Genomic DNA, 26,389 nt, shown 5'->3' with positions numbered 1-26,389 from the left:
GGGGTGCACAATATTATCGGCACTTCATTTAAAATGAAATATCGGTCCAAAATGGACATCTCTGCCGATACCGCTTTAATCCTGTTTAAATGTTTGATGATTGAATAAATGTCTGACGCCATGTGCTTCGAGCACAAATGTCTGCATCACTTACTGTCACCCTGGTGAGCATTTTTTAACTCTACATCCTGGTTCAACAGCATGAAATGTCAAACTATTCTCTCCCTTACATGTTTCTCATTCCAGACATGGTGGTTTGATAATTGTTATGTTCCACAGAACGGTCGTCCTCCTCTGAGTCTGTTTCTGTTGGAGGTTTCTTCCTGTTCGAAGGGAGTTTTTTTTTTTTTTTTTTTTTGGAATTCCTCAGTGTCGCCCGAGTGATGGCTCATGTATAATTGTTGGGTTTCTCTCGATGACATTGTAAGACTTGGTAAAGTCCTCTGAGATTACTTTATGTTGTGATTTGGCGCAATATAAAGTTACTTAGCTCGCATTGTGTCAGAACGTCGCCCTTTTCGTGTAAATCATCTGCTGTGGCCTTCATCGAAGATTTAGGTCAGGACTTGTACATGTAAATGATTGTCTGTTACATTCAAGCGGTCACAATGCTGAATAAGCGTGTAAGGTGCAACTCGACTGGGTGGCAGAGGCAGAAAGCTGCAAGGCAGTAATTCTAATGTCTGTCTCATATGCTTCTATATAATTGTTTATAATTCACAGTTACTGTTTGCTTCTGTTTAATCATTTGCATCCTCCACCCAAGAAAAGTTTGCTTCAGGTAAGCTAAACCTGTTTTCTGTCTGTTCTTTTCACTGGTAAAATGTTTTGTGATTTATCATTGCAGGGGACTTTTAAACACCTGACATGCCAAGCTCTGAGATTTCCTGCCCTTATTTCCTTGTTCCTTCATAGCTTCCCGGGGACGGCATTACCACCTCGTCAAGAGTGGTTGACAGAGTACTTTTTAATCTGATATGACAGGCACGAAAATTAAAGAGAGACGTGAGATTGTCCCTCACGGGTTTGTCAGCCATTTTACCTTTGAGAATGTAAATCACTTGAAAAATGGTCACGATAATGGCTTTTCTTATTGCAATATGTTGGCTTGTATTTCCCACACACCGAGGCACACGCATAGGTTGGAGCCAGTGGATTCATCCCAAACATTACAAAAACATCAAACATAAGTTAGAGAGGCTGAAGACGAGTTTGAAATAAGCGAGAAGCAGTTGGGAGAAAAAAAAAGCCAGGCTGACAGCTGTTATCTGTATTTGTCTGTTGTTTCTGTAGGGTGTGGTTTTTTTTTTTTTTTTTCTTTTGAAGGAGGGAAAGTTCTTTCTCCAGACTTGTCACGAAAGGGCCGTCCCATCGAAAATAAAAGGAGCTGCCTCATGAGCCTTGTACCCAGTTCTTGCAGAGAAACAAACAGCAGGCGAGTTAGGAAGCAGTTTCATCTGTGAAAATGTTCGTCAAGGTGGTTTTCATTCTTGGTTTATTTGCAGTTGCAACTTCTGTCCTGCCGTTTGAACGCAAGTGTGACCCGACGCCAAAAAGACCCAAAACAAAACCAACTCTTTGCTCAAATTTCTTTAACATTGAGCACATTTATAAGAAGGAGAAAACTCTTGAGGAAAAACAAAGTGGTCTGCAAGAAAAGATTGCTGCCGTTAAGAACACTGGAGACAGCAACCATGATGACCTCGTACGTCTGACGGCACAACTGCAAGCCTTCGAGAAACGTCTGAGTTCAATTGAAGAGGCGAAGGACGACAATTCAGACAAAGGTAAAGGCAGAAAAACAGACTCCACATGTAGTTGTTTGATAGATGTGTATTTCAAAAGAAACATTACAGCCAAGAGCTCGAAACTGAACCTAACGATGTCTTCTTCGGTTTCTTCAGTCAGTGACAAGGTGGCTTTTTCGGCACAAATCATCGACGGTTACAACATGTTCACCGGACTGAGAACCGCCAGCACCGGCTCGACCCTGATCTTCAACAAAGTGTTCACCAACGTCGGCAACGCTTACGACAGCAAAACCGGTACGACACACTTTCTTTTGCAGAAAGCGGACCGATGATTGACATAAGATCGTATCTATTTTTTAAAGCTGACTCGATATTATCTGGGCAGCTACGGACAAACATGCAAAACAGTTTTAGAAAGGAAATCCATGACAATAAGACATGCAGTAAACTCATCAGTTGTGCACATTTTACAAAAGGTAGCATGTTTTAAAACATTTTTTTAATTTTTTTTTATCGATTTTCAAAAGGGTTAATGTCGTGGTACCAATTCTTTACACTTAGAGACTCAACATTTGGGAAATTTGCCTGCTTGCTTTCATACTGAGAGATGAGGAGATCAATATCTCTCAGTGCAATAAACATAAACCACCAGCTGGTGGAATGGATTGGATGGTACACAGGAATGGATTGGATGGTACACCTCAAGGGGCTATTCCTCATGAACAATTTCTAGAAATATACCCTACACTATTTCTTGGGCTAAACCAGTAACATCCTTGCATTTCCACTGGTTGCTAAGCAACCAGTCTGGGCCAGTATACTTAAAAGAAACTAAATATTACCTATTGATTAGCATTTGATTGTTTGATTAGATGTGTTTATTTGGAACTGTACCAATGTTGGCTGGATTATATTTCGAGGCAACATTTCAGTTTGTTTTTTATTCATTAATTTTTTGATTAAAAATGAACTTTTCTCATTAGTAATACTAATCATGTGAAATCACTGCATTCTTCTCTCTTATAGGCATCTTCACGACTACAGTGGAAGGTGTTTACATGTTCTCCTTCATGACTTTTGGCTACTACACCCACACTTCAGGAGCCATGTTGTTGAAAAACGGCAAAGGGGTAGTGAGCACCTGGGAATCCACAGGATGGGGTCATAGTGGCTCAACGAGCAGCACAGTAGTACTTGAAATGAAGGTCAAAGAATGTGTCAGTATCGCCCTGCAGATGGGAGGAAAAGTACATAAAGCCATCTTCAGTGGGTTCCTCATCTACCCAATGAAGTAGATTCATGGGGATAATAATCGTTATTCTGATATTGACTTGTTCTTGTTGAAATCCAGAGAAAGCTTTTGAATTTATTGATATTTATATCCATTTTAAATGTAAAGGGTTTACTTATGTGGTAAAAAAGTTCACTTCAAGCTGCTAATCATTACCCAACCTACCTCGGATGAGCAGTAGTTGCTGAGAATGGAGAGTTTACTTCTGCACCACAATGAGGGTACGTGCCGGTTCTTATTAATTAATGTTGTTGAACCATTACAGTGTTCTTTTATTTTATCTGTGTTTGTACATGGAGGACACAAATAAACACCTATCACAACAACTTGTTATCAATATATGATTAATGTGTGATTCCATACTTTTAAACACAAATCGAAGCCACTGAGAGTGCAAAACTAAATTGCCATGTTTTGTTTGTAATTGATTCTTTGGGTTATTTCATCTTACAAACTGATCATTCTGTTTCTACAATAATAATAATAATTAAAAAAAAATGGTTAACCTGCTGATTTTGTTTACATTATTTCTACTTCTTCAAAAAAATTGTCTAAAACTTTTATAATCTCAAGTGACAATTTTATATTTATATCAAAAAAAAATTCTGAAAAAGTTGTCAAATATAAATAAATACAGATTGTGATGATTTGCAAATCATTAACCCATATTGAATTGAAAATAGATCAAAGACAGGAAATCATGTTGAAAATAAATGTTATTGTTCTATGAAAAACACATGCCCCTTTTGAAAAAACAAATTGTCTGCAAACCCAGTTCAGCATCCACAGTGTTCCTGCCATCAAACTCAAAATGAGCATATATTTTTCATAAAACAATCAAATTTCTCAGTTTCAACATTTTATATGTTGTCTTTGGGCTATTTTCAATTAAATATGGCTGAACATGAGTTACAAATCATTATATTCTCATTTCATATACATTTGAGACAGCATTGCAACTATTTTGGAAAAAGGGTTTTATACAAACAGTTTAAGGCTGTAAAATCTAATGCTATACGTTAATTAAAACAGAATTTTGTCACTCGGCAATAAGGAAGGACATGCAGTTACTTTAAGAATTCATCAAAATATAGTGACTAGTAGTTGGGTACTTTGTTTTATAGTACTGTATTTACGCAATCTAAAAAGTACTGCAACAAAACATAGACTTCTATCTGTCTAAATGAAACCTGTCAATAATCCTTAAAAGTTTACTAGTATATTAAAACAAAAAGTCTCAAAATTTCTAAGATAATTTTGTCATTTTTGTCCCATTTCGATATTTGATACTTTTAATTATAATAGCTACAGTGTCTAAGGTTTCATCCTGAAGCGTCTCTGATTTTGACCAAACCGCTTATTCTCTGAAGCGCCGCGGCAATCGGAGCAGACAGGCCCGGATGTCGGTAACAGCCCCTGTCAGTTTGCCCATGTTCTCCCAGCGCTGTGTGCTGGGATCAAAGCGGTGGACCAGTCCGGACTCGCTGTAGTCGTCCTGGCAGTATCCTCCCAGTACGTAGACCTTCTCCTCCAGGGCGGCTGAGGCCGCACCGACATGGGGAACAGGCAGTGACGCAAAAGCAGCCCAGGAATCGGACACGGGATCGTACATCTCGCAGGCTAGTCGGTCGGTGTAAAACTTCCTCAGGTTACACACTCCACCGGCGACGTACAGGTGACCTCGCAGGGCTTCCATGCAATGCTGGGCCCGGTCGTGGGTCATGTCTGCCAGGTAGGTGGTTCCTCTCTCCGGGTGATACAGGAACATGGAAACCAGACACACGTACTTGGAGTTGAACCCTCCAGAGATGAAAATCCCTTCGTTCATATTGGTGGCGGCGTAGCCACTCAGAGCCTGGTCCAGAGGCTGGGCGAAGCTGTAAACAATTAAAGAACATGGGAAGGTCGTGGAAAGTTAAAAGTCAAATATTATATGGTTTGACAGATAATAATGTAGCATTAATCCATGAGACACAAGAGGCAAATTGTATTTTAGGTGTAGTGGGGTTAAATGTTTCTCCTTACAGTGAATGCAGCTTGAGGCCTGACTCCTTCCTCAGCTCGTCACAGGGTATAAAAAGCACCTGCTGTTGGTTGCTCTCTCTCTCTCTGGCCTCCTGTCCTGAGCCTGCTGTGGTTAGTGGTGCAGTGTTGAGGAAACCCCATGGTATTTGGCCATCTTTTCCTGTTTGGGCAGCCCCATACCAAAGGTGGTTCCTTTTGACTGGTTTTGTATTTGTTGGCTTTTAAAATCATTTTGTATTTAGTTCTTATCTTTCAGAGAAGCTGTGTGTCGCATTGTTGGCATGCCAGGCACTCGTGGCGAGGTCCCTGCACTACTGTGTGTGTGCGAGTGTGAATGTGAAGCACTGGGATACCATTTTGTAAGTTGCATCCTTGTCTGCTGTGAGGTTTGCTGTGTTGCACCAGCAGGTGAGTATTTGGTAGCACTCCTCAACAGCACTCCTTTAGTTTTCTTTCTTTAGTTTTCCTTATTTTGGACTGTAGTTTTAGGAATCTTAGACTTCCCTTTAGATTTTAGTTTTGATTTAAGGCCTTATTTTAGATCAACATGTAATAAAGATCATTTTAATTTCCTTAATTTTAATTCACTGCCATTTTATTTATTAAAATTTCAAATTCAAATTTTTATTTTATTCAAATCTCATTTCCTCCGTTGTGCCCTCGCCACGCAAACATAAGCAACTTTTAAATGTCGTGGCAAATTGGAAAAACATGTCTGCTATTCAAAACCAGCATTACATATCCTCGATATGTTTGACTGCTGACGCTAAGCATCGATACAGCTTCTGCTTTTAAGGTCAGTACTGTGTCAAATAGTTCACTTCTAGCGACATCGCTAAAATTACCTCCAGGAGTCGGTGTCTGAGTTGTACATCTCGACGCTGTCTGTGTTGGTGTTGATCTCCTTATCTCCACCGATGGCATACAGGCGCTCCTCATGTACCACCACTGAGAAGTTACTTCTGAACTCCAGCATGTCAGCCAACTTCTTCCAGCTGCCCTCCACCGGGTCATAACTGGCATGTGTGCAGAGAGAAACAAATAAAACGTAAGACCACAGTTGTGTGGATGATCTGGTAATTGAAAGTCAGAAGAGAATATTATTATTATTATTATTATTATTATTATGCACTAACTGTCTTTGTTTACCTGTAGGCAGATTTCATCATGTCATCCTTGGCATAAAAGTAACATCCTCCAACTACATACAGCCTCCCTTCCATCACCGCGACTCCATGCCTGAACTTTGGCCTGTCGGGAATCTCACCGAGTCTCCTCCACTCTATCCCTTTCACCAAACCCGTGCCAGTGCGAAGGGAGTTCACAAACCACAGTTCCCTGCTTGGTATGCGGTGACCCACATCTGGGTTCAGCTGGTCTCCCCCGACCAGAACCACAGCATCTTTGGGCCGCCTGACCCGACAGCAGTCCTGGTATTGCGGAAGGCTGGAACTAAATTCTTTGAGTGCCGAACCATAAAGTTCCACCTCCGTGTTTCCATAGCACTCCATGCGCAGGTTCATGGCTCTGACCTCCCTGAACTCTCGAAAGGTCATGAGGGGGAAACGGACTCCAGTCATCAGCAAAGCCGCCTGGGCCAATCGCTCCTCTGGATCGGCCTCAATCCATGAGATCACAGCTCGAAATACAAACAACTCGGAGGGCACGCACAGACCTTCGCTGCGAACGTAGTCTAGAAGCTTCTCTGCCGGTAGGTCCTGAAACTTTGCTGTGGTTGACACTTCCCTGAAGTTCCTCAGTACAAAATCATTGGCTTCCTCGAGGAGCTTTGACATCCCATAAGCTTCAGCAAAGGATGCCACGTCCAGGCAAGAGCTCGCCTGTATTTCTTGTTGCATAAAGTTGAGGCAAAGCGAGAGAGCGGGCTGGAAATGAAGCTGGAGGGCCGTGCAGGTGATCTCAAAAACGGAGTCCCAACTTAGTAGGAGGACCCCGCTGTAGGAGCAGCCAATAAGAGCTTCTAACTCAGACGCTGACAGGAAGGGAAGGGCAACACGGGTCTGATGGGATTCCCTCATTCCACAGGTGAACATGCCGCGGAAGTAGTCGCTGGTTGCTGCCAGGAGGACTCTGTGAACTGGAGACAGCCAGAAGAACTGTTCAAACTCTGGCCGCTATCAAACAATCACCTGACAACTGCAGTCATACTAACCATGGAAAGAAGTGCCATCCACATCCAAGATTACGTCACACCCCACTCTGTCTGCTTTCAGCTGTTCGATGGACTGAAGGGTCATCTTCATCTGTTCTAGAGCAGAAATCTCTTCCTTCTTCGGACATCCACCTTCCTTCATTCTTTCCTCTGTGTGGCACAGATCCAACAGTCTTGGAACCGCCAGTTCTTCCGCTGCAGCCTTGATTCGCGCCATGGTATCATTGTTTAAAGATAACACAACCCCAGTGTAGGCAAACTCTACAACTGCCCGAAGTCCGACATGGTCAACCTCGGTGCCCGAGTGTACGGACCATCTGCGGGCATCCTCGGCACGGTCTGGTTGTTGCCCACTTTTTTCCCTCAGTCTCTCCAGAATGAAGGTGCTAACAGCAGCCAGGATGAGGGAGTGCACGTGGATGCTGTTTCCATCCTCCGTGGTCAGAGTCAGGTCGGTCAGAAGAGATGAATCCCAGAGTTCTTTCAGGGCCGCAAACGCCTCTTTAGGATAGGTTTTACTGCGACGTGTGTGGACTTCATATCCTTCATCCCCAAATGGATTGTCGCACGTGTGCTCTCCATTTCCCTCCTGACCACTGCCACTCATTCTGACCTCTGACCCCTCTTTCTTACCCGTCCCACTCTTCAGGCCCATCCTGGAGTCATTGTAGGCAACGATCCTGCTCAGCTCGCGGTTGTCCTGTTCCATCCCTTCTCCACCTTCTTCAATCACTCTTTTCCTCCTCTCCTTCTCTCGCCTCCATTGATCCTCCCACTCCATTAGCAGGTAACGCCGGGTAAACTCCATGTCAGTGGGAATTTTCACTTCGCATGATAACTAAAGTTGTCTTTTCTATGTCTTCCCTACAATTACTGATAACATCCAGCAAAAGCGTATCGTCTTGACGAATATCCTACTTTTTCATGTTGACTTTTTCTGCTCCCACGAACCTTCCCTCTCCCTCTGAGACACGAGTTTCCTCTTGCTGCATAAACAAGCAGCTATTCATAGCTACTGGGTCAGTGAGATTCAGTTTCAACACAATCTTGGCATGCAGTGCAACCTAGTGTTCATCCAGAATGGATCGGTGTTTTGGTTAAGACTTTTATTGGAGGGTCAATAAAGAGACAAAATATTTCTGCAATGATAATTTGACCTTGACTTAAACAGAGATTGAATAGATGTTTTCTTAAAAAAATTATGTATCTGTTAATGATTATTGCTGATAAAATTCTAATAAAAAGACTTAACCTGGGCTCAGCGAGTAAATCCAAAATCCAGTGTTGTCCTCACAAGGTTAGATGAACCAATGATTACTATTGGCTTTAAAAATGTGTCTGTCTCCCTATTTTTCTGTTGCAGAGATTTTTATACTCTTTAAACTTTGTTGTTCTGGAAAAGACTGTCTCGTAACCTCTTGCACTTTACAAATAACTCTTTCAATAATCATCGTTGTTACTCATGGAAGGTTAGTTTTGCTGCACAAGAGCTGAAAGTCTCTTTCCTCTTCCTTCTGCTGGGAAAGGAGGGGCTGGAACCAGTGGTGGCAGACTGAATCTGAGTGGAAACCAGACTGTCATGGTGCAGGTTCATTTAAAAAATTCCCCCTCTGAATATAACTTGCAGGAGCCATCTTGCTGGTGTTTGTCTTTGACCTCGTCAGAGAATCAGTGGTAAAGGAAATGGTGTACGTATTCTTTTAGTGGTTGAAAGATCATAAAATGTGATGTGATACTTTATCATTTTCTATTCTGACAAATCAACCACAGTTTGATTATGCAGGAGTGCTTATTCAGCATTTATTATTGATATGATAACAACTGTGCATCGCCACCTTAATGTGGTGGAGGGGTTTGAGTGGCTCAGTGATCCTGGGAGCTATGTTGTCTGGGGCATCAGCCCCTGGTAGGGTCTCCCAAGGCAAACAATACTCCAATACCTGTAACAGACATCTAACAACTCATTTGCAAATTGTCATTTTATCTTTTTTAATTTCACTTAAAGACACATTACACAGGGTAATTGTGACACAGTGTTTTTTATTTCTAGTCATGCGTATATGTTATGTAAATGAATGGCAATGTTACAAACACTTCTCCTGTTGATCCACTATTTTCTTGCACAAAGAAAATTCTTTTATACTTTTAGAATATTAAAAACACAGTATCTTTACTTTACATTTCTCTGCGACACAATCAACATGGTACAGTCAAAGTATAGTCTTTGCTTTTCACTTGGAACTCTTTTGATTTATTTTTATTTTCACCTAAATGATTCATGCCCAAAAATAAAAGTTTGAGGAGTTATTGTAAACTAACATAACATTTTACAGTATCTGCAGGTTCCAAAGGCAAATTTCTTTCTCATCAAGACATATCCAAAATGAAAAATTTGAATTTCAAAATGATTTAACGAGTGTTTCTGTGGCAAGTTTTAAAATGTCTGTTTATTATGGTGAATGTTGTAATGAACTCAACGCTTTCTTCTAAATCTGTTGAAAGCTTGTTTTTCTTGTCCTAAAAAGTGCTTCTCTGTTGCTGAGAAATGAGCACTGCTTGGAACCAGCTCAGGAAAAGCAATTGTGACACTGACTTGAGAGTAGAAATTTAAGGCAGATTGAAAGGTTGGTTACTCCATCTACAGCAGGGGTGTCAAACTCATTTTAGTTAAGGGGCCACATACTGCCCACTTTCACCTCAAGTGGGCCAGACCAGTAAATTCATAGCATAATAACGCATTCATAACGACAATATTTCTCTATGTTTAAATCATTGGTGAAGGTTTTTGGATGATAAATCCTATTTTAAGGTCTTTCTACAATAAACTAGAAACATAAAGACCAAAAACTCAGACATCAGCCCACTGTTTATCTGCCTGGGCTGTCCTCTGCAGATTCCCTAGCAGCGAGCGCTGCTGCCTGTGGCAATGAGCGCTGCTGCCTCTGGAGCAGAAATCGCATTTACACTGTTTTTGAAGCAATTACTGGATCGATTAAAAAAAAAAAATTACAAAATGTTTGTACTCATAAACCTCCATATTCTCATAGAAATGGAATTTATGTCTTTCTGTAATTTTCACACTTAGCAAAGTCATCCGGCGGGCCGAGCTGGATCCCCTGGTGGGCCGGATCCGGCCCGCGGGCCGTATGTTTGACACCCCTGATCTACAGTAAATACTAAATCTAAAGTATTTCGAAAGGATCCGTTTGACCCCACCGTACAGCACCGAACCCTGATGCTCTCTCGGTCTAGCTGAAGGTGATGAGGTATTCTGGGTAGGCCTGGTCATCGTGGAAGATCACAAACATGGTGGGCTGCTGCTGGTTGTCCACCACGCTGTCGAAGCAGTCGGTGCGGTCCTTGCCTCGAGGTGGGGCAGCTTTCAAGGAGCTGTTACCGACTGTGTAGCGGCCGGTCAGGACGCAAGCGACGTACAGCCGCTTCAGGCCGGACCCGTCTGCCGGGGAATATCGCGTGGCCGAATAACTTGCATCAACTGCGAAGTAAACGCCCTTGCCGTACATGGCAGCTGTGATAGAATTAAAGAAGAAAAGATACGTCAATTTTAAGCAATAATCCTCGACAAGAAGATTGATTAGCTGACGTTTTGACTGATCTACAATTCATGGATTTTTTATTGTCACAGAAACATACTTTACAAGACCTTTGAAACCCTGTAAACACGTACCATGTGCTCCTGCGTAACCCCTGTCAAATCTGTCCCTTTCAATGCAGTCGCAGGACACCGCCGAGGTGCCGTGGTAGAGGGACTTCTCACCGATGTCTGCCGGACCGTTCTTCGCTTTTATGCGCTTCTTACACACACTGTAGGCCTCCCACAAGTAGCGGTTTTGCACACGCTCAATCTGAGTTCAGGACAAAGTCAATTAGTTACTATGTACTGTGGGTTTTTATTGTTTTAAAAGTCTTTGGGTGGAAGGATACTGACCTTGTGAATGTGGTATGTTGCTGTTTTGAGGAAACCCTGAGCTACAGTCTGATACTCCGGCGAGTTTGGGAGCAGCTCCACCTTTTTGAAGAGTTCGTCGTGCATGGGTTCCCAGTATTCCGGCAACTCTAAGGCTAAAGTAGAAGCACCACAAATAAATGTTGAGGATTTGAAACTTGCCTGCAAGAAGAAGTAGCGAGGTGGGGTGAACTTAACATACTAAATTTAAAAGAAAAAAGAGAAACTACACAAAGTGACAAACCTGTTTCGGACTGAGTCCTTTTGACTTTGTATGTGAGGCTGATTTGACTGTCTGTAGCGTGTCCTGTTGTCAGGTTTACATTCAGCATCCTGCCGTTCAAAGTCACTACTTCAACAAACGCTTCTTTCTTCGTGAAAGCCTCCTCCAGGACGTAGTTGTAATGCAGGCTCAGTTCCTGCCACACGCCCTTCGCATCCTGAATCGACCACTGGATGTTGAGACCCAGCAATGCTTCCTCTTTATCTTGGAGGTCTTTGAAAAGTGCTTTTTGGATTGCTCTGTTTATCAGCTCGATGACGCTCAAGACGTCCTCACTGAGGCCTCGCAGCACATAGATATTTTGTCTCGGATTACTTCCGGGCTCCAGGCTGATTCCTGAGACTTTGAGTTTCGCTTGCACAGCGTCCAACTCCATGGCGTCAAGTAAGAGCAAATCCTGCTTATTCAACTCTCTCTTTATCAGCTGCTGCTGCAGGATCCCCTCCAAATCTTTCTTGACAATCTTGACGATGTCTGGACAACAAGTAATCACTCTCATCACAGCCGGTTGGGGCTTTGGAGAGACGAAGGACTGGCCTTGTGGTGCGGAAGATGTGGAGGTTCTTGAACACCTGTCTTGCACCTTCTTGAGAATTTGTTTAGCTCTTTCTATAAAACAAGAAACAACTTTTCAATGGCTCGCCTTGAAGTTCTGCCCAGACAGAGAAAACCTTTTGACTTTGCGGACAAAACTATTGGACGGACTGCTGTGAAAGTTGCTATCGATGTAAAAGGTTCCTAGAGGATACATTGCTATCATTTAGTGGTCATTGACGTTTTCTCTTGTGCCATCGTCAGGTCGAAATTTCCTTTATCTAATAATTTGAATCGTGACCAAATACTAGCAAAGGTGATGATATTTTCATGAGCCACGGCCATGCTAGCTGATTAGCAAACCAAGGGGCTAACTAATATGGAGAACATGAACTAGTAATGATTGTGAACATGTTAGCATGCTGTTGCTAGTATTTAACCTAAAGTAAAGCTATGAGCTACTAGAGAAGCTATATACTGTCTTGTTTTAATAATTTTTTAAATGTTCATTACTGAATTAACATTCTGACCATTTGTATGAATTAGTTTTATCTTCAAATCCATAAGAACTTAATCCCTGTGATTTTGGTTAATGGCCCAGAGTTTATTATCTCTATCCCCAAAAAGTATATTCATATTTAAGGTGTAAACTGTAGAAAGTTTGCAAGAAATTCAAAATGAAAACGAACCTCTCAGACTGAGGGAAGGAGCCGTTAGTCCGAAGCGATTCTCCAGCTGTGATCTGCAAAAACATTTGACGGGACCGGTGATCAGAAGAGAATGCCCTCGATGCTGAAACTCTGAACCTTTCTTTGGTTTGTCGCTGTGTGGACAAGATTTGTTTCCCACCTGAAAGCCTGGAAGACCATTTGTTGGAAGATGACGATGCGGATGAGTGAGAGAGATCTTGGTTTCAGCTCAGTGATGGCTGAGGACATGCCGTCCAGCATGGCTTTAGACGCTTCATCAGGGTCCATACCAGCCTGACCTGATGGGACGTAAACACAAATGTTGTGAATCCACACAGACATGTTACACTGATGCCATTTACAGTGTTGCAGTCACTGGTTGTAGCTTTTTTTTTTATTGTTGTTGTTCGTTCCTCCACCATTATTTCTAGTTAGTCAGCTTTTTTTGATTCATTTTCACCTGAACAAGTTATGTGCATTTTTAAAAATGTCTTACCAGAAGGATTTTAAATAAACTAAACAAGATAGAAAACCGTTTTCTCTTCTTTTTTTTTACATTTGGGTGATGAACATATGCACAAATTTGGTGTTAACAAAATGAAGAAGTACACGCAATCAACATGCACACAGTACAAACCAGTGTTGATGGCTGGGAAGGCCACTGATTGATAGCCTTTGCTCTCACACTGCTTCAGTATCTTGTTGCAGTTCTTGCGGATCATGTCCGACATGCTGTGAAATCTAGCATGTATGATTTCCCTACAACCGAGCAGCCCGGGTCCTGTGGTGCACATGTCGTCTGCTGGATTGCCCACTAACGAGAAAACACAAATAAAACATCATTGTGTGTGTGTGGCGTGTAAGGTGCTTTATTATTAGTATTTTTCACTCCATTTCAACAGCTTACCTCGTCTTAACTCTGCTTGCACAGTTGGCCCTGCTGCAGTCAGAATGGCTTGGGAGACACCTGCAAAATTTATGTTTGTGTATTATTACTATCATTTTATATATTCTTTTTATTTTTACAGTTAGGATCACACCTGAGATACAGTAGACTGTGGTCTGTTTGTATTTTTAAAACCGTTCAAAAACATTCAGATCGTACCTGAATGGTTGTTCGAGAAGTCGGTCGTGTTGACAATGACGTCAGTTCCCCCATTTATGATGTCACCGCGGATGATCTGAAGCTGGACTCCACCCAGCTTGGCTGTGACCTCATCGTTAGTTACGGAGACGTGGCGGTAAAAGGAAGCTAAGGTCATGTCGATAAAAAAGAAAATATGATTATGGATTGATCTGCAGGAATATATATTTTTGATAATAAATAAAAACTTCATTCAAAGTGCTCTGTGGGAAGAGCCGCTGACGGCGACACAATCGAAGCTATTTTCAGCATTTAGATTCAAATTAAGGCCTGTGTTGTTCTGTATCTGCAGGATGTCTAAGTGGCTAAGAATTTACAAGCATATGATTCAATTCTTGGTGGTGATACGGTCTGTGTGGTTTCGCTGCCCCCTTGTGGCCTCAAGTGATTAATGTAGCCTGAAGGATATAGTTAAATTAAACTGGATGACTCAGGTCTTACTGTCTGAAACTGAAAAGGCATCGACACTTCACACCAACCTTGATCTGGGTGAGCGTCATTTGTGAATCCTCTGAGATGCAAACTGTTCTGGACCAACTGCAAGGCCTGTAGTGGGAAAATAAAGGGTTTTATTCTCATCTCTGTGATCTGGAAATCTTCTTGTGGAGAAGATTGGAAGGAACACGAGCAACCAATTTTGAACCTTTGTTGCTACAAGGAACTGCATTTGCATTTCCTTTACCTTGCTAGATTCTTTGTCACTGGGGTGAACGATGATACGGACCAGGAAAGCAGGTCTGCCGATTCGGTTCTGTTCAAACACAGCGACCTCCTCCAGAAGAACCCTTGATGCCAAGCTGTGAAGAAAACGCAGGACAGCGCCGGTCCCCAGCACGGGAAGAGCAACTGAAGTAAAACCTCTGATGTCACAGGAAGCCAGGATTTTTCTGATTCCCTTCCTCAGCGCCTGGAAGATTTAAGGGATTGTGAGGGTTGCTACACCTCTTGGACACGAAAAGACAAACCTGGTCGCACGAAAACCTCGGAGGACATTTTGTGGTATTTCACCTGGACTGCGGATCCATGCGGGTTGTTGTCCCAGCAGAGTAGGTTGAGGAAGATCACGGCTTTACATTGAAGAGGCGGCAAGTTCTCGACCACGACGATGTCACCAGGCAGCGTTGTGCCACCTGATTCGTTGTGAAACTTTGCAGCCAGCTGAGGTCCCGCCAAATTGGACAAAACGTTTCCAACACGGGTAGAGAGAGGATCGTGGCTGACCATTGGAGATGCCACAGCATCCACCTTAGAGAAAACAAGAAGATAACGTTATCCAACTTCTGATGACCACGTTGAGCCAAAGAGTGGAATCTGTAGCTGCAAAGGGACACTTTGTGATCAGAACAACCTGAATCAGGTATCTAAATGGAGCTTTAATATCTCAGAAAAGTTTCCCACCTGCTGGGTTTCGATGGTTCCCTGAACGATCTCTACGCGGACGCCGCCTCCAGGAGCTCCAGGAGCTCCAGCGCTGGCTCCTCTCGCCGTGTCTTCTTCAGCGGCGCCCATCCAGGAGTTCGCATCACTTGGCAGGTTGTTTCCGGTCGTCATCCCCTGGAGAAGCCTGTCACATGCTTGCTGCATGGCTAAATTCTGCCTGCTGGTGTGAGGTTGTTCTCCAAGCTGTATGAGACACTTCTGAGAATCTGCAACACTTAAGATGCTCTCTCTTCCGGAGGGACTATCGAAATACCTTACAGCCCCCGGGAGGTCGATGGTGACTCTGTCCTGAACAATGCAGTCCAGGAAAGGACCCAGCCTGTTCCTGACCTCAGTCACTTTGCTGGACGGGCCTTTGAGCACCACCAAGGGCTGAGAGGAAGATGTTGTAGGATAAAAGGTAACACCTGAATAGTCAAACCTATGTAGCTGCAGCAGCTCTGGAAGAACGTGTACTAACTCTGGGAAAGGGAGAAGGACATTTCCTTCCACGCTTGCCTTGTCCAAGATAAACTGTGTGACCGTTTCACTGAGCTCTTCAACCTCTTTGGTGCGGCCCAGTAACCACACAGTGCTGTCCGGGCCGAACACCACCTGAGTCCTACACTGCCCTTGGTTCATCTCATTCATTTTCGACTTCAGCTTATCCCGAAGCTCCGACGGCAAAGCAGAGCAGTTAGGAACATCAAACTTGAGATCCCTGAATTTTTCTTGCATTTGTTTCTCTGTGTCATTCAATTTATCACGAGAGAGGGCAAAGACATGCAGGTCTGTGTCTGTTAACTCTATTTCCACCTTGTCACCGACCCCTAAAAAGTTACAAAGCGCCCCCAGACCTCCATAAGCCTTTCGTAGGAAGGCCAAAAAGTATGGGCTCTTGTCAGAAACTATCCTCTCTAACACCAAACTCTCCTTATCGGAGATCAGCTGTCCGGCCTTAAGAATCTCCTCCACAGAAGCTGTCAAAACCAGCTGACCTGGGTCTCCCTGTGTGGCCGTCACTCCTGGGAGATGTTGTCCCAAACTGTGCTCAATCTCTTTCCCTATGAGGCGGAGTTTGGCCTCGCCCAGTCGACAAACACTGGTCCGCTTCTCACTTGCACGAGACCCTTGGTGTTTAGCATCGGATCCCTCTACATCGGTTAACCTGGCGTTCACCTGAGAGCACTTCCCAACCACCACGACCATCCCAGCCTCGCTGTACACTTTCACCTCGTCTGCGTCTGTCTGAGGAGCGCTGCTGGACTGGAGCAAAGCTTTGACTTTGTGGGAGTTCAACTCATAATGGCACAGGTAGCCATGAAAAAGTTGGTCCACCACTGCTTTCCAGTTACGATCTTCATCTGCAGCCCCGGGCCGAGCTACCCTCCTGACTGAAACCCTCCCCTCTGGGTAGACCTGAGCAGAGCAGGACACGGAGGCGAGCGCCGTCTGCAGGTCTTTGTCGGCCTTCGGACATTCCTTCAGGTACCTGAGAATGTAACTATCAAGCTGCAGTTCGTACTCTTCGACATTTGGTGGCAGGCTTGATGGAAGAGTAGAGTGCTAAAAAGACAGTAAATGGAATTTAGATTTTTTTATTTTTTATTTATTTGATACACTTTATTAATCCCCAAGGGGAAATGTCTTCACTACAGCAGGGGGGCTCTCAGGGGGGAGATGCTGCAGCAGGCTGCCACTAGCGCGGCGCCAGGTAACCTGACCTGAGGTGCATGTTTTTGGATGATGGGAGGAAGCCGGAGAACCCGGAGAGAACCCACGCAAGCACAGGGAGAACATGCAAACTCCGCACAGAAAGGCCCAGGACCGGATTCGAACCCGGAACCTTTTTTGCTGTGAGGTGACAGTGCTAACCACTGCACCACTGTGCCACCCCAATTTTCAGTACAGTCATTAACATTCAATCGAAAACAGTGTTTAACACACAGAATATAGCAAATGCCTAAAAAGCCTACATTCCAACTGTGAAAATTAAACACTTTTTTTTTTTTTAAATTTCAACTATCAGTAATTTTGGTTCATTTAGGTCATAAAACGAAATTGACATCAGAATTGATTTTGACCGTAAGTGAGGTTTCTATCTCTACTTGATTTCACAGAAAATTGGACACATGCCACTGAAGCACTTTAACAGAAAATCCTTTTCAGCAGTTCCTGGGATGATCTATAATGCCAATAATCATATACGTTTTGTGTCAAATCATTGGACATTTATATTTTTCTTTCCAGGTTTTTCGTGTGCAACATTTACAGAGCAAAGACACATTATCGGGCAACACGTTCCAGACTAACCTGTGATGAGGAGGCTGAGTCCAGATTTAAGGCCCCTGATTGGCCTGAGGTCGAGGCAGCGTTGGAGGGGGAGCTGTGAGCTCCCGAACCGCCCCGCACAGTCAGAACCAGAGGACCACCTGCAAACTCCACCACATGTTCAGGTCTTTGCAGGACTCTCTGCAGTGCTGAGAGAGGGAGAGACGGGGACATGTCTTATCAGTCAAATGTATGACTGTGTTTTGCACACAAAGCAAAGACATTTTATCGGTGGCATGTTTCACAGACATGGCATGCCAGTGCAGTCATGTGATCAGCTGTTATGAAAGATACAGTCGGCCTTGACCTCCTTTCTTCCTTGCCGTTTTTATAAGCTACATTGTTGAGATGTTTGTACTTTAACGGGGCATTTTACTTTCACGCCACGTCAAACTTCTTCTCTACTCACCAAAACATGATGCTTTGTTATAAATTTACCATCAAAGTTCAAACCTTAAAAAACTATTAAAAATCCTCACATCTTAGAAGTTTAAATCATTCAAGTTTGGGGGTATTTTTGCTGGAAAGATAAAAAAAAATAAAATAAAAAAAATCACCATTAAAGTATTGCAGATTAATTTCCTGTCAAAGTAATTGATGTATTGACTGCATTTCATCTCTACTTGTTTATCCTGTTGGGTGTCACTTATTTGGATTATTCGTGAATTTTTACATCTGCTAGATCATATTATTGGTTTCAATGCCGACATTTTACTTGTTAATGGAGTATTTTACAGGGTGGTAGTACTTTTACTTCAATAAAGGATCGGAGTATTCAGACTGAAAGTGAAACTATTATTAGTGCAGCTTTTTTTTTTTCTTCTAATTTACACAGTACCGACAGTAAGATCTGTAAAGATATACTTCAATGTAAGCTCACAGGCAGGAAATCTTTTCTTTTTCTTGAATATATAAATATATAAATCGAAATAATCGAGTGAGATCAGCTTGTTTCCAACATGTTTCATACTTTCACTTTCACCAGGAGGCGACCATTACGACATTTTACGGCGTATTATTATTATTATTATTTTTTAAAGAAAAAGAAATAGGATCCACTTCAACAGACATATATTCCCACGTATCTTACCTTCTTGTTCTTTAAAAGCAACGCTGTAAACTTTATCCTTCACTTTTATCACCGGGCCGCATTCGCCTCCGCCTGATTTGCGGCGAATTTGGAAATAGTTTTCAATCTTCTTCTTTACCTCTGCGCTCAGATCGGCGCCGTCGAAGTAAACGGGATATTGGTGAGCGTCCCCCATGGTGTAAACTCCAGGGATTCAGTGATCGCACACCATATAGGTCTGATCATGACGGGCCGAAGCGCTGCTGGCAGCAGGATAAACCTGCGGTGTCGACTGTGTGCCGATGGTGCGCCCCCTACTGCTCACAGGTTAGACGTCACTTCTGAAACCACCTGATTTACTGGTAAAGGACTCCACATGTTGCTTCAACCAGTGGTGGAGGAAGTATACAGATTACTTACTAAAGTGCTCGTACCACTCTGCAAAAATACTCGACTACAAGTAATAAATAAATAAATAAAATCAAAATTGTAGAATAAATATTATAACAATAAGGATAACACATTGTTATTAATATAGCGCTTATAAAGAGGCTCAAAGGCGCGTTACAGGTTAAAATAATCAAAAACAACACCATAAAAATGCAAGTATAAATCAGACAGCCTTAATCACACATTAAAAGCGACAAAAAATATCAGCAAAATTTACTTAAAGTATCAAAAGCGAAAGTACTTATGTTGCAGTAAAATGCTCCCTTTCAGTGTTTTACTGTTATATAAACCTATGATATTTTTGAATTAACATTACAGCTGCATTAATGTGAATTCTACTGCTGTAGATGTTAAATGGTGTGGTAATTTAACTGCTGTATCTACTGTTGGGTAGTTTCATCTACAGTAATGCATTTTATTCTATAGATATGTTTGTGGCTGTCCTGTGAGAACAACACAAGTTGTTTTCAGCTTTGTCAATTAATTCAAGAAGAGTTTTGTTTCGAAGTTTGGGCTACTTGGTTCAAGAAATAAGAGTGGCCTACTTTCTTGGCCCATAAATGAACATTTAAGCCTTCAGTTTATCAGTTTAACATTCACAGTAATCAGATTTGGAGATATGCACGTATTTAATAGACAGGATGGAAGAATGATAATCTTAAAAGTAACTGAAGCTTTCAATAAAAATGTAGTGGAGTAGAAAGTATTTTGCTCCTGAGATGTAGTGGATTAGAAGTATTGAGTAAAATGGAAATATTGAAGTACAGAACATGTAGGCCTACCTTGAAATTGTACTTAAGTAGGCCGAAGGTACTTAAATAAATGTACTTGGTTACAATTAGTCTTTTGGACTAGTTTGCGGGAGGTTGGTAGTTGACTTTCTGGGTTATTTGTACAGAGGGCTGTGGAAGTAGGGATGCCCTACAGCACCCCCTGGCGGATGGTGGAGGACCTGCACGTCAAAAATTACAATGTTTTTTTTTTGTTGGTTTATTTGAGTTTGTTTTTAATTGTTGGTTATACTTACATCCTAACGCCAATTATATTTTGAAAACAGTAAATAGTTCACAGTTGATCTTTGTTTTACACTTTCAGTCTGGCCGGAAATGAGGTCTGAGAGACGCGGGGTCAGAGAGGAAGGTAGCGGCTAACAGCAGCCGGGTGCTCCGAGGAGAGGCTCAAGATACCTCAGGAGGTAAGGCGAGTTTATTTTGGGGGTATGATGCTGCTGCTGTGTCATTGTTGGGCTTTTGTGTCCGTGTGTGCATACAGCTTAGCCCTGCGTGTTCTTCAATGAGGCAATAGGAGAGATTCAGCTGGTCTCAGGATGTTTATTTATCGAAGCAACAGAGAATCAGGTTACAAGCTTGGAGCTCAGACAAAGTGTCCCTGACTTCAACAAAGTGTGTCAGTTCTCCAAGTCTGACTGGCTATCTGGCCCTTGCTCCTGTATTTGATAGTACATCATGCATGTAGCTCCTTGTGCAGTGTTGGCGTTCGCTGATTGGTTCTTCCTTGGGGAGTAGTTATCTGTGGACACCTGCAGATCATCCTTGAGGAGAAGTTGTTTTGCAAAAGTGCTGGTTTCGGTACGTGACTCTCTGCACGAGACGATGTGCTGACCTTCTGACCTGAGAACACAGTGTACCTTGCATGCATGCAGAGACCTTTCTGAAAAATATAATGCCAACAATGTTTATGCTAAAATAATGCGAAGATATAAATAGATTAATCACATAAGCAAGAGCAATAATCCCCCTTGTGGTCTCTATTAGAGACCAACACACAGAAAAGTAGGGATAAGAAACAATCACACCAACTCCAACCCATCCTCCTCATCATCTTCCGTGGATGGTCTGCCTCCGTCCAGGAGGAGGGGCATCTGGTAGGGCGGAGGTTTGTCGGCTCGTCCTTCGATGGTGGAGCTAATGAGGCGGACACACAAAGAGCGAATACAGGGAACACAACAGCATCCACACGTCACGAAAATAGCTACGAGTACAATAATAATATGAATCGGGATATATCCCGTAACAAGCCAAACATACAGCAGAGCGACTAACCGACGTAACATTTACGTATTGTAAGCTTTGTTTGTCGTTTATCCGTCAGCTGCTATACAAACACACAACTCTTATCAGTTGGATCCCCGTATACGTATTGCAGTTAATAATGAGCAGTAGCGATGTCTTTCCAGGTGTCGCTGTACGTAGTTTATCCTTGTATTGTCAGCAAAAGCGTTTCCCGACAAGACCTTGTGACCCTCTTTGTTATCAGTGACGCCACATTTTCCTGCTTTAAGAGCACACACTAAAAATAATAACACTGTTGTTGTTGTTGTTGTTGTTGTTGTTTTTTATTCAGCACTCAAGCATGCACATGCCAATTGAGCTAAAGCTAACCCAAATATTAATAAAACAACACACAGTTAACGCTCCCAGCACGTACCCTGACATTTCTTCATCAGGGTTTTACTTTATCAGACTTTGGTTGGCCTGTGTTTATCACCAGGCTCCTGTATTCCACTTTGACCACAAAATGACAAAAAGTTCTGGACCAGGTCGCGTTTTTTAAATCGGCGCTGTTCTTTGTCAGCAAAATGAGTTATTTTAAACGGACCCGCTGTAAATGAGTCGGACTACTAAACCAACTGTCCCTGATGAATGATGTCAGCGTGCTGTCAACGAGTGGTCATTTCTTCTCAGTTGGTGACTTGGCCCGTCACTTGTGGGGAGGGGCGCTACTTCCACCCCGTCCCTTCTGGAGTCTTCGGGTGTGTGAGGGTCGACTGCCTCTCTCCTTGTCTCTCCGACGGAGCGGTCGGGGTCTTCTGCTGCCGTGCACCGGGACCGGTGGTACCGGTTCGCTCCTTTGCCGTCCGGCCGGACCGCGCGCGTCGTCCGCTCCTTCACCCGATACGGTCCCGTCCGCCGAGGTTCAGACCACTTTCGTTTCAGGACCTTCAGGAGGACCCGCTCAGCTCGTCCCTGGCTCCCCTCCCCCTTTTGTCTCGGCTACCTGTGGAGAGAAACTTGACACCAAAGCTGTTAGTTGATCGTAGTACGGCTTATGTTTCATCCAGGAACTTGTTTCGATGGTCACCGGGTTTCCTGCGCCTGGACCTGAAACTGCTGTCCAGTCCACAGCTCAAAAGCGGTGAACCCTGTGGTAGAATTCACAGAGCTGTGCACTGCCATCAATGCTACTGGTGGAGCCTCCACCCAGGACATCTTGGTTTGAGCACATCCTTTACTGATTTTATGTTTCAGTGTCTGATTCATTCTTCCTACCCTCCCCTGTGACTGAGGGTTTCTATCACAGATTTCTATAGTAGCCTTTGCTTGATCTTGGATACCACTTATCAGTGTATACTATTGATCGTGATGGTACATTTATTTTCTTCTTCTCCAGAGACATTCATCATAGTTTTGTACCTGGCTGGGCAGGATGTTGATTTTGATTGTGGTGGAGATTTGTATTGCCATAGGCTCTGATGTATTTTTCACGGGTGTTTTATCAGTTATGTAAATTGTGTGCGATGTCATGATAACACTGGTTCAAAATTGGAATTTGTTTAGTCTGTTGTTTGTAAAAAACAATGCGAATACAGAGCAGTTTATAGTCTATCGAGTCCTAAAATAAGAATGATTTCTCAGTCAATTTGATCACTGTTTTTGCATCCTCTTTTTAGCAGGTATTGCCTCTGGCCAGCCAGTGTATGCATCCACGGCTACCAGGAGGTACCTGTGTCCTCCCATGTTGTCTGCCATGTTTATGCCTTCATGTGTGTATGTGCTGTGTGGTGATGTCAGTGTTTTGTCCAGCCTGGTCTGTCTTAGTGATGACATGGTGTGGAGTTCACCTATGCCACGACTGTGTGTGTGGTGAGTACTATCAGGTGATGTTGCATGACCATGTGTGCCGTTTTATGTCAAATTTGAGCCACTCCTGCTGCATGTCTTGTGCATGGTGGGTGTCTGTTCTCTGTAGCATCTAGTGTCACACTTACGTACATCAACACCTTCCTGTCCCCCCCTTTTTCTGAAACAGCACACCATTTGCTGTCCGGGCTGTTTCAGAAACATCCAGATAAAATGGACCTTTGTAGTCAGGGACAGCCAGATCAGAAGCAGCGCTACCAGCGTTTTTGAGTGATATAAACGCCATTGCCGCCTGCGCTGTCCAGAATAAGGCGGCAGTGTTAGTAAAAATAGTAACTCATTGTCAGCGTGTAAATTAAGTTACTGCTATGTGTGCAAAGTTCACGTTAGTCTATGTAGATAACTGTAGTTGAAAGGTCACTACTACATACACAAACCACGAGTTCCTCTCTTGCAACACAGGAACTGGCTTATCTAGTTTAGCACACACATTGATTAAAAGCAAACATACTCATATAGGGTGCAAAGAGCATTGAACCCCTATACACTCACGGTACACAACATGTGACCTCATCTATAGGAATGTAATCACGTGATGTTTTGTAACCACATACATACAATAAAAGGAGCAAAGAGGGAAGTCTGATTCGGAGTTGGCTGATGCCAGGTGAAGAGCTTACAACTCTAAGATTTTGTTCATTTTCTTTTACTCTCCCACACTTGCTGTGTGGCTCTGCCTACTACTGCCATATTATGCAAACTTCTTCTCCTATCCTGCATCTCTTCCTTTTCCTTTTTTAATTTGTTTTTTACTGTTTATTCAACACTACCACACAGTGATAATTCAACACACACGTGGAGATTGAGTGTGAATGACTCCTTTAGGTCAATTTGTGGATCTAGTGAGACAAGCTTCTAGGCTGAATAAATTCAGTCCGGTCTCACTCTAGGGGTCGCCCCAGATACCACAAATCTTTTAATTCACGCTCACTTCTCCACCAACACCACCCTTTGTCCCCACAGAACAAGAACTTGCCGAGACTGGATGTCTCTATAAAACTTGCTTAGTTCTTGGAAGCCACCCACATTTCCCTTTTTCCTCTTTTCCTTTTACCGCATCTTCTACTACAGTCTTCCAACTTCTTCTGTCTTATCTTTTCCTTTTTATCGCCTGCTGCAGTACCCATTCCTACCAGCACCAGCTGCATCTGGTACTCATAGGGTCCCCAGCCACTGTTGTCCATCTCACCTTCAAATTCTCCCTCCATTTTATACTTCCTTTGTCTTTCTATTGCTACCCTTCCCCCACGCCTGTCCTGGCGTGTGCTCCACTTACTCACTTTTATTTCTGAGAGAATCACCACTCTCCCAGTATTATAACTACAACTCTATTTAACACTATTTCTGAGAGACACCGCTCTCCAAGTATTATAACTACAACTCTATTTAACGTTATTTCTGAGAGATTCACCGCTCTCCAAGTATTCTAACTACAGCTTTTTTTTAACGTTATTTCTAAGAGAGATTCACTCTCTGAGCTTCGCTACTGCTCTATTTCGCTTTATTTTGGGAGAGTCACTCCCCGGGCATCTCAACCACTCTTTTTGAGAGATTTACTCCCCGGGAATCTCAACCACTCTATTTTTGAGAGTCGCCGTTCTCTGAGTATTATATTTTACAACTCTTTTTAACCCTCTTGTTCAGATTCACGCTCCCCGGGTTTTCCAACCCCCAGAATTCGGGGGTGCCTGAAATCCCCCCGGGCCTCTAACCCAGCGCTTGCCAAGGCCTCGTCAGACCCTGGTGGGGTCCGCCACCACCAGGACTTAGTTCGGGGGTTTCCTTAATTCCCCCGGGCGTTTCACCCGGCTTCACCAGTGCCCCGTCAGGCCCTGGTTTGGTCCGCCACAACCTGGACTTTACCCGCTTCTCTTCCCGAGAGATTCCGCTCTCCACAACTTTATTTTGCCTTTTTAGCGATTCAGTTTACCCAGATTCACAGAGACTTTTTTAGTAGTAGTCAATTGCAGAAATTCAGTTTAAACTCGGTTTTCTGCTTACCTTCGTGCGGTCGACCTGGTCTCTGAGTGCCTGTGCTTCGCTGAATCAGGTCCGAATATGCCTCTATCCCGGACGAGCCCCCAAATTGTTGTATCTCAAATTATTGTCCCCAATCGTTTTCCCCGAGTCCGTTGATAGAAGCAGTATTTTAGGCATTTACCGGTTTTAGTTGATTTTTATTAAGCATAGTTTACAAGATATCTTGGAGAGCCCAACATCAACCTGAGGTCTCTTTGTTGGATTCTGACTTCCCCCTTTCCGGCACATACACTTATACTATAGGAAGAGGTGTTACCTACAGTGTGGCGGGAACATTTGCATAGTATGTTTGTCTCAGTACTTTTCCACTGTCCTCCGTTTGAACCACATCTCCCTTTTGATCTGATAGTGAGTTGCACCCTACTGTGACCCCAACGTGTTAAGTTCCTGCATAAGCCATGTGTTCTACAATGCTTACAGTCAGTATATATTTTGTGCTTCTGTGCTAGGATATGTTTACAACAATACAACACAAATATATATATCATATCATATTACTTACATATAGGTCGTACCATCACTACCAATCTTAAGGTGTAGACAAAAGGCTGTGTATGTAAATGAGAGTGATACTGCTTGGCCAAACCAAAAGGTCACAGTAGGAGGTCTGCAACCTGTGGGGTCACATACAGTTGTTCTTTGAGGCATTATCAGATGGCTGTCTGGAGGACTCCAGGGGGTGAAGGAAGACAACCCCCACCTCCACCAACCAACAAAGAATACATCAATATACATGACTTTTGGTGGAAGACAACCAAAATTATATTGTATTAGCATACAACATATGAGCCCTCATATGCACTAAGCAGATCTATATTCCACAAAAGATGCCGATCGTGCTCGCAGCAGAAGGGGACATACTTTTATCCTGCAGCGGGACGAAGAGTCGCGCCGTGAAATTCACTCGGCTTTTTAACCGAGTTGTGATGAATTTTGTTTTCATGGAAATTTGGAACACAGATCTTTCGCTGCGATCGTGCGATTTCACAGACGAGAGGAGTTCACAGCCGTCCCGTGAAAAGCTTTTATTTATCGATTCGCCAGCGGCGGATTAAAAGTGTCATCTCAATATGTGCTTCCAGAGATACATGGCGTTTAAGACTTTCACAGTAAAAATCTGACTTTTTTTTTTTTTTTTCATGACTTTCAAGGCCAAAATAATTGCTGTGATTGATTGGTCCACTTCAGCCTTCGGGTCTGGGGTCACAGGTTGTGTCTTTGTACTTCAGCGACAGAAGCGTTATGTTTTCAGGTCCTCTGTATGTACGTACGTACTTACGTA

The 26,389-nt window shown here is 43.1% G+C and overlaps 3 protein-coding genes across 4 annotated transcripts; 1 reads left to right on the top strand and 2 right to left on the bottom strand.

Moving 5' to 3' along the window:
• Positions 1-1,420: 1,420 nt before the first annotated feature.
• On the top strand, positions 1,421-3,551 carry LOC138626351 (complement C1q-like protein 4). The gene is made up of 3 exons (XM_069707930.1): positions 1,421-1,787; positions 1,905-2,045; positions 2,778-3,551. Exons 1-3 carry the CDS (start codon positions 1,466-1,468, stop codon positions 3,044-3,046), a joined length of 732 nt encoding a protein of 243 aa, XP_069564031.1. The 5' UTR covers positions 1,421-1,465; the 3' UTR covers positions 3,047-3,551.
• LOC138626350 (kelch-like protein 33) lies at positions 3,398-8,191 on the bottom strand. 2 transcript variants are annotated; one of them, XM_069707928.1, is made up of 4 exons: positions 7,241-8,191; positions 6,217-7,165; positions 5,913-6,083; positions 3,398-4,919 (listed from the first exon to the last, which is right to left on the bottom strand). In XM_069707928.1, the coding sequence occupies exons 1-4, from the start codon at positions 8,046-8,048 to the stop codon at positions 4,400-4,402; spliced, it is 2,448 nt and encodes an 815-aa protein (XP_069564029.1). In that variant the 5' UTR covers positions 8,049-8,191; the 3' UTR covers positions 3,398-4,399. The 2 variants fall into 2 exon arrangements, with proteins under 2 accessions (XP_069564029.1, XP_069564030.1); XM_069707929.1 differs by lacking the exon at positions 3,398-4,919 and adding an exon at positions 4,926-5,227.
• A 1,478-nt stretch (positions 8,192-9,669) lies between these two features.
• Positions 9,670-18,964, bottom strand: LOC138626349 (protein mono-ADP-ribosyltransferase PARP14-like). The gene is made up of 15 exons (XM_069707927.1): positions 18,698-18,964; positions 17,590-17,756; positions 15,256-16,842; positions 14,866-15,102; positions 14,540-14,764; positions 14,337-14,403; positions 13,819-13,965; positions 13,621-13,680; positions 13,351-13,527; positions 12,874-13,012; positions 12,714-12,766; positions 11,452-12,099; positions 11,190-11,323; positions 10,929-11,106; positions 9,670-10,769 (listed from the first exon to the last, which is right to left on the bottom strand). The coding sequence occupies exons 1-15, from the start codon at positions 18,870-18,872 to the stop codon at positions 10,489-10,491; spliced, it is 4,275 nt and encodes a 1,424-aa protein (XP_069564028.1). The 5' UTR covers positions 18,873-18,964; the 3' UTR covers positions 9,670-10,488.
• Between the last annotated feature and the right edge of the window lie 7,425 nt (positions 18,965-26,389).

Source organism: Brachyistius frenatus, unplaced genomic scaffold (assembly GCF_029030835.1).
Source record: "Brachyistius frenatus isolate BFR_SWC_R1_liver_20210118 unplaced genomic scaffold, ASM2903083v1 Contig_73, whole genome shotgun sequence".
Lineage (NCBI taxonomy): Eukaryota > Metazoa > Chordata > Actinopteri > Embiotocidae > Brachyistius > Brachyistius frenatus.
This window is presented reverse-complemented; position numbering and strand designations above follow the sequence as displayed.